Source organism: Oryza glaberrima, chromosome 10 (genome assembly GCF_000147395.1).
Source record: "Oryza glaberrima chromosome 10, OglaRS2, whole genome shotgun sequence".
Classification (NCBI taxonomy): Eukaryota; Viridiplantae; Streptophyta; class Magnoliopsida; order Poales; family Poaceae; genus Oryza; species Oryza glaberrima.
Window position 1 is genome coordinate 21238089 of NC_068335.1, and position 7974 is coordinate 21246062.

At 47.4% G+C, this 7974-nt stretch overlaps 1 protein-coding gene across 1 annotated transcript; it reads right to left on the reverse strand.

Annotated features, from left to right (window-relative positions):
• Positions 1–467: 467 nt before the first annotated feature.
• Positions 468–6687, reverse strand: LOC127785962 (uncharacterized). Its single transcript, XM_052313288.1, has 11 exons — positions 6391–6687; positions 6009–6256; positions 5543–5876; positions 4820–5084; positions 3514–3743; positions 2895–2987; positions 2640–2786; positions 1988–2209; positions 1554–1801; positions 1032–1356; positions 468–891 (listed from the first exon to the last, which is right to left on the reverse strand). The coding sequence occupies exons 1-11, from the start codon at positions 6643–6645 to the stop codon at positions 646–648; spliced, it is 2613 nt and encodes an 870-aa protein (XP_052169248.1). The 5' UTR covers positions 6646–6687; the 3' UTR covers positions 468–645.
• Between the last annotated feature and the right edge of the window lie 1287 nt (positions 6688–7974).

Below are 7974 nucleotides of genomic sequence, written 5' to 3' on the forward strand. Positions count from 1 at the left end.
GATTGACACCTATGCTTGATTTACGGACTCCAATGGTTTGCTTCTAAAAGGCCTGAGTTGGGATCATGGGAAATTATTAAAGTGTACTAGTATAATAATATTATAACTACTCTATAATCACAATATGATTTATATGTGTAACTCGTATAGAATTCTGAAAAACATGTTCATATTGGATTGACTAGCTCTAGAAGCTCTTAAATCTGAGATCGGGTGTTCGACTCCCACTAACGCATAGTCGTGCAAAATTCGAACTCCCGCTAGCTTATGGTTGTGCAAATTTTTTTTCCTCCCCTCTCACGAATCTCGAGGCAACCAAAAGATCACAAATTTGAAACTTCTGTGGAGAAAAAACGGGTTAAAGTTATTTAGCAATTCCATGAATCATAAGCTTAAAATACTACCCAAACACGTTCTGACCTCGGACAACCGATCTAAACTAGTTCAAGTCCTGTACTTGATACACGTGCTCACATCGACGGCTATTTTTTCACTGATAGATGATATTAACAGCGAGACGTCCGTGATAACTTCGTATTCCGGCCAAAATAGTACTGGCCATTGGCACATCAGCAACTGGTACATAGAAGAGAAAAAATCAAGTGCTGATTATTTCTTGGTACAGAAGATCCATGTTCTTGACCACTAAATCTTCATGCCCTCGACGTTAGCCCTTCCGTCAAGTTTGGCCGAGAAGAAGCGCTTCATGAAATCCTCGTAGGCCATCGACTTGTACACCGGCCTGCCACCGTCCTTCGTCACGAGCTCCGGCAGAGGCCCGACCGTCGCGTCCCGGCACGCCTGGTGGAACACCGCCGCCGAGATGCGCTCCTTCTCCGGGTGCACCACGGCCCTGTGCTCAACGCTCCTGTACCTCCCATTGCTCAGAATCTGCAAGCACCAGCCATGTTGTTAGATGATTAAGCTAGAAACTCTGTACTGGTGTGCACCAGCAATTCAACATCGATCAGCAAAGGAAACTGTTCCGGTTTCAGATCGACGCATCAGGTGAAAGCCTGGTCAATATTTACCTCAAGCATGTCGCCGACGTTGACGACGAATGCACCGTCGAGGGCTTCGACGGTGAGCCACTTGCCGTCCTTCCTGATCTGGAGGCCCTGCACGTCGTTCACATGGAGCAGCAGCGTCAGGCTGGTCGCGTCGCAGTGCGGTGACAGGCCGAGCACCTTGCCGGTTTGCCTGCACGGCGGGTAGTAATTCACCCTCATGTTCTGGGGCTGGCCTCTGAATACCTCCAGGAGAGACTCCGGATCAACGCCCATGTCCATGGCCAAGAACTCCAACAGGCAGCGTGCTACTTTTGCCGTCTCCAAGGAGTACCTCTCCATGGAATTCCTGTCAAACATTTGTGTTGTGATATGCAGCAAAATGGCTCATTGGAACAAGAGAAGCCATGAACGTTCAGACTGAAAAACTAAACCTTGGAAATAAAAAAAATTGTTCATTTCTTGGTTGAAATTTCTCAAAACTACTTATTTCCCATAGTCATGATCAATGCAAAGATTAGTTGTGGTTTTGTTTGTGAGGCAGACCTGAAAGATGAAGGATGGGCAGGCCAGAACCTCAAATCCCTGGACTCGGTTGGGCGAAGCCGGAGGTGTAGCAGGTCTCCCCAGTCCAGCTTCTGCTTCTCTGAAACGACGAAGTGCTGGCCATAGCCTTCGTACTTGTCTGGTGGTTTAGCGTACGCCTCCTTGGCTTCAAGTGGTAGCTTGAAGAACTCAGTTAAGTCTCTCCTCACGTCGCTGATCACATCGTCAGGCACCCCATGGTTGACGAGCTGCAGTTTAATTTGTGAGATCAATTACAGTTTATCCTACTTAAATCAGTGTCACCTTGTCCAAATTTGAAAAAAAAACACTATTTAATTCTCTCCCACATGGTTTATTGATCATTCAGTTTAATAATAGTTGTATCACCTTGTGAATCATCAAAGTAAAAGCTTGATTACATAATCTTGACGTACCTGGAAGAAACCCCAGTGCTGACATGCAGATCGCAGCTTGGCACACTCCTCTTGGGATGACTGCGGGTTGAGCAGCTTGGCGAGATCGATGACCGGGATTGCCGTGTTGATGCCTTGGCCGCAGATGACCTCTTCGGTGCCAGCCTCCGGCCTGATGTACCTGTCAGGTATCTGCTGGTCAGGTCGGTTGCAAGTCAGTGCGAGTTCCTGCACATTTGGCACCTGTAGAGACATGGTTAATCTGGTTTTCTCTTGCTTGCTCTTCCCACTGTGCTGATGATGATTACTTCATGGATTCTATATATATGGAGGTAGCACTGCACATGTGGTCATCAGTTCATCACAAAACTTTCCTTTCACAAAGTTTGAAAAATAACTATGTGCTCTTCTTTTGCAATTTTCATCCATCCTTTCTCCAAAGTCTTACAGAAATGGTGCACGGAAATATCTTGATAGCTCCTTGCAAGACTACAAGATGCCTTGGAAAAAAAATTTCCCCACAATGGGTGGTCACAAAGCATCCCCCCCCCCCACCCACCGCGCACGTGCACTAGCAATGAATATTGCAAACCTGCTGTTGTTTTACACACACACAGAGAAATCTTTAAGCATGATCCGAACAAAAAAGGAATTTATAGTGACAAGAGCTTACTTTTTTACATGCCTGAAAGAATTCCTGGCTCTGATAGCCAGATCCCAGACTTCCACACTCCTTAGTGAAATCAATGATAACAATATCCTCAGCAGTCCGCACTATCCTCCACAATGATGTGCCCACAAGTATATGTTCATATTTTTGCTGAGCCACGAGAGCGGGAGATCAGATCCATGGTTCAAGAGACTGTCTGCACATTCTAGATCAAATTAAGTCCCATAAATTAAGTACAAAATTACATATAATACTCACACGTGTTAAACAATTGGCAATCTCATCAATCTGACTTGTGCAAAGCATGTCCATATCACAAATCCTCGGTTTGCCAGAAATAACGGTATCAACCTGAAACCAAAGATGAACTTAATTATTGTACTTATATTTTTTCCGGAGCAATAAAGTAACGCCGACCAAAATTATTTAGATTAAAGGACTGGTTAAAGGTACAAGGACAATGGACAACAACCATTTTTGCTGCAAAAAGGGGCACACTTGCAAAAGGTGTTCAGGCCTTCAGCCTTAGCTTGTAGTACCACCGATTAACAGTGCCAAACTGGATCTAACACGTTGCCTTTGTTACAGAGCACACCAGGAACACCACTTTACAAACAAACAAACCCAAGCAGCTCATAGTAAAATCAAGATATACTACTATCCACAAGATTAAAAAAAGGATACTCCTGCAAGTTTTTTCCCCTCTGAGAAGCTAAGGGGCAATTATGGATTTAGCGCTGCAACCGTACAAAACGTATTATAGCTTCACTAATGATCAACCCTGCGCATTATTCCTAGTTTTCCTAAATCAGAAACGGGTAATTTCATAATGTGCCAGAGAAAGCGAAGAAGTAGAGCAGCGGGAGCAGAATCACACCTCCAAGGCCCCGACGCGCACGGACTGAGGGGTACGAGCAGCCGTCGATGGGGCTCGCCGTGGAGCCACCTCCGGCACGGCGCAGTTGGTGAGGCCGTCAGGTGCTGGACCTGCTGGTGCGCCGCCGCCGGTAGCCGCCGGCAGAGGGGCACGGGGAGACACAGCTGGGTTGTGGTAGGTTTGAGCTGTTCCATGGGCCATGGATAGTGGATTGGGCCGCCTGTGGAGGCCTGGGAATGGGAGAAGCCCAGAGGAAGCTGTGGACATTTTGCATTTATGCCCCTCTTCGCTGTCTTCGGAAGGAGGATAATTGCAGAGGAAGCTCTTTATAAAAAAAATTAATATGTTTAGGGCCCGTTTGGTACAGCTCTAACTCCTAAATATAACTCTAGGAGTTGAGTCTAAAGTGGAGTCGTGGAGCTGCCTAAATCCAGCTCCACAACTCCAGTACATTTTGTGAGAGAGCTCCACCCAACTTACCAAATAGGCCCTTAAATTTATAGAAAGTCTTTATATTGTGAAATGGAATGAGTAGTATACTACTACCACTCTACCAATTGTAGGTGTAATTAGTACATGCCGCCGGCTTTCTTTGTCTTGCCTGCTCTTTGGACAATGGACATGCTGAGCGCCAGTCAGGTCAGTGGGAGGGGTCGGTGAATAGTTGGATTAAATGAAGAGCGCGAGGAAGCATCAATGTGGATTGAGACATGATTATGTTGCTAATACACATGTCTATGAAATGGAACACACTCGATGACCGTAAGAAATTTTTTTTTAGAGAAGGGTATATTTTACCCGGCCTTTACATTTTATATATATATATATATATATATATATATATATATATATATATATATATTTATTGAAATAGGGAACTTAGCCCCGCAAACAACCCAATATGAAATTCACTCATATGGAGATTTAAACTCAGGACCTTGGAGTACTACTCAGATCACTAGGTCATTGTAACTACTTAGGTCACCGTAAGAAAATTTGAGGTGTAGAGAAATTACCGAGCCTGTGCATTGTTTTTTTTGGTGCAATTTTTGCTTAGGGTATATTCTATTTATGCTATGTTGAACAGCCTAGGCTTTTTATTCCTTGTGTTTATAATGATTCTTTGAAGATGTACAAGCTAAGGTAAGCTCACCCCGGTGACCAGTCTAAAAAAGACAAGGTATGTTCGTACAACCCATTGTAACGCACGGACACATTTGCTAGTGCTGAAAGTATTTCAAATTGTTTGATCAAATCCGGTTCCAATTACAAGTTTACAACAGTTGTAACATGAATGAATTCTAACCCTTCGAAGATGACAGTTTAATCCTCAAGCCGTCGAGGTGATTCCTTCCGTCGAGCTTTGCCGAGTAGTAACGCTTCATGAAATCCAGGTAGCCCATCGACGTGTACCGCGCGTTATCGCCGCCGCCTTCCCCGACCAGCTCCGGCAGAGGCCCGACCACCGCGTCCTGGCACGGCCGGTGGAACACTGCCGCCGACACGCGCTCCCTGTCCGGCCGCACCACCGCCCTGTGCTCCACGCTCCGGTACTTGCCGTTGCTCATGATCTGCATGCATTTTTCGCGAAACGCATAAAAAAATTACATCTCAATATATTAAAAGAAAATAAATTTTTGTTACACAATACAATCAGCTAGACTATTTAAACTCTGTAACTTTGCTCATTTCTAGTAATAGAAATAGGAACCCTTGCCCTTGATTTTTTTTTAAAAAACAATCAACTAAACCGGCTTATGCCAAAGAAAGAAAAATAAAACAAGAAACTAAATCTTAGGAAGAACTACAGAGGCTAAACACAACTTCTAATAGCGGGAAGGCGTAGAGCCACGCTACACTCCTAAGAAATCCCCAGAAACAGCAACCCCGGCTAAGGAATGCAGATGACCCCGGATAAGAAGATGATCTGCATGCAGACGCACGTAGCAGCAAAACAAACATGAAGCCAAGAAATCATCCTCGGCGATGGCTATGTTTGCCTCGCCGCCATTGTTGGTCAGTCGGTAACCTCGAGTATGTCGCCGACGTTGACGACGAACGCGCCGTCGTCCGGAGGGGCGCCGACGGCGAGCCACCTGCCGCCGGGGCTCCTGATCTGCAGGCCCGGCACGTCGTTCACCTGCAGGAGCAGCGTCAGGCCGGCGGCGTCCGTGTGCGGCGACAGGCCGACCACCTTGCCGGCCTCCCGGCACGGCGGGTAGTAGTTCATCCTGATGCCCTGCGGCTGGTCCTGGAACCTCTCCAGCAGCGACCCCGGCCTCACGCCCATGTCCTTCGCCATGAACTCCAACAGGCATCTCGCCACCCTCGCCGTCTCCGACGAGTACCGATCTATCGAATTCCTGATCACAGGCAAGTGATCGCCAAGAACCAAGATTACTCTCTCTTTTTCAACAACACGCAATCAAAACCGCAGAAGATTAATTTGATGATTATCATAAGCAGTTTGACTTTGATCTTGATCGATCGATCACCTGAAGGATGGAGGATGAGCAGGCCAGAGGGCCATGTTCCTGGACTCGCCGGGGCGGAGAACGAGGTAGAACATGTCAGCCCAGTCCAGCTTCTGCTCGTGCGACACCACGAACGCCTGGCCATATCCCTCGATGCCACTGGGCAGCTGCGAGTACGCCTTCTTGGTCTCCAGTGGCAGCCTGAAGAACTCGGCTATGTCTTTCCTCGCGTCGCGGATCACATCCTCTGACACGCCATGGTTGATCAGCTGCATGCAGTTCACCAGTTCATGTTCATGTTCATCCATATCGTGAGTCAACGCTTTTGCTATCTCTCACTACGTACGTACGTTTCAAAACTTGTCTGATCAAATTCAGTCTGTCTGCCAAGAAATCTGCATACCTGAAAGAATCCCCATTGCTGACAGGCAGATCCAAGCTTTGCAGTCTCCTCGTCTGACGACAGTGGATCGAGCAACTTGCTGAGATCGACGGTAGGAATTGCGGCCGTGCAGTCGTCGCCGCTGATGACCTCGTCGGCGTTGGCGTCTGCTCTGATGTACCTCTCAGGTATCTGCTGATCTGGATCGTTGCAGGTCTCTGCGAGTGCCTGAACATTTGCCACCGGCAGAGATCCTGTGCTTCTTGCATGAGCCATTGGTGATTTTTCTCGCTCCTGTTCTTCTTCAGTAGGTGTAGTCGTGTAGCCGTGTAGGTGTCTTCCTGGAGCAGACAAATATTGTTTTCAGATCAAGTCTTGTACTTTTCCTTTGGAAGAAAGTGTGATTGGTATTTGTACTTAGCCGGCCATGGAGCATTAGCAATTAATTAGTACTGGTGATGCTAGCATGTTGGAGACTAATTAAGCCGTAGGAGTGTTTGGTCAGATACTCAAGCTCATGGGAGAAAATCACATGCATGATCTGTCAGTGAAAAGTCTTAGTTATATTCCAATTGGACTTAACAATGTCTCACCTGACACAAATTTGGTGATGGATCTTATGAAGTATTAAAAAAAATGCTGCATTCAACTAAGGAGGTCAAAGAACATATTTTTTCCCCAAAGAAAACATCTGCATATCACTTTCAGAAAATTTCTTTTGAATGGTCACTTTACTACTTTAGGACCAAATATGTGGGTGGGCCGAGATTGAGGCCCATCCATTCGAGGCCTCAAGAAACGAAGCGGTATAAGCACGCGGAATAAGTTCATCCAAGGTCCCTTAACTTGTCAACGAATCCGATTTTCGTCCTTTAACTGCAAAACCAGATACAACGGGTCCCTCAACTATCAAAACCGGTGCAGATTAGGTCCCATGGCGGTTTCGATGGTGGTTTTGGCTGACGTGGCGCCTACGTGGCTAATTTTGACTTGATCTCGATCTGACGTGGCACTGATGTAGCGCTTACGTAGCAATTCGATCGGGGAAAATAATAAACCCCGTCGGACCCACATGTCAGTTTCACAAAAAAATAACAATAATGGTGGGACCAACGCGGGCCCGCCATGTCAGTCTAACTCACCCCCTCCTCTTCTGCTTCCTCTCTCTCCTTCTCCCCTCTCTTCATCTCTCTCTTGCGGCCGGCGTCGATGAGTCGACGATGGCGGCGGAAATGGAGAAGAGTGGCCGCCGGCCATCTCTCTCTTGTGTGCGCTCGCCGGTAGGCCAGGGAGCTCGCCTAGCTCCTTCCCACCGGCAGGAGAGGAGGGAGCAGCGCGCCGGGGGCATAGGCGTGACGTCGCCGGGGGCGCTTCGAGGTGGAAGTATACGCTGACGATGTGGCCGTCGGAGGTGAGCAAGGTCGTCATGGACTCATGGTATTGGCGGTGTCGTCGGCAGCGGCGGAGCAGGAGTTGTAGTTGGAGTCCTCATTGTCGACCTCGAGTTTGTCAATGTGCTCGAGCATCACCCACCGTTGTTAGTCGCCGTCGGCGGAAGGTAGCGCCGCCATCTCCTGTTGGGTTTCCATGGGCCACGGCGAGCGG

Bases quoted from the DNA above. Each gene is read 5' to 3' on its own strand.
- LOC127785962 (XM_052313288.1), bottom strand. From the start codon at position 6,645: ATGGCTCATGCAAGAAGCACAGGATCTCTGCCGGTGGCAAATGTTCAG. The intron at 6,257-6,390 runs GTATGCAGATTT...AACTGCATGCAG, and splicing joins AGCAATGGGGATTCTTTCAG to CTGATCAACCATGGCGTGTC. The intron at 1,357-1,553 runs GTCTGCCTCACA...AATGTTTGACAG, and splicing joins GCCCATCCTTCATCTTTCAG to GAATTCCATGGAGAGGTACT.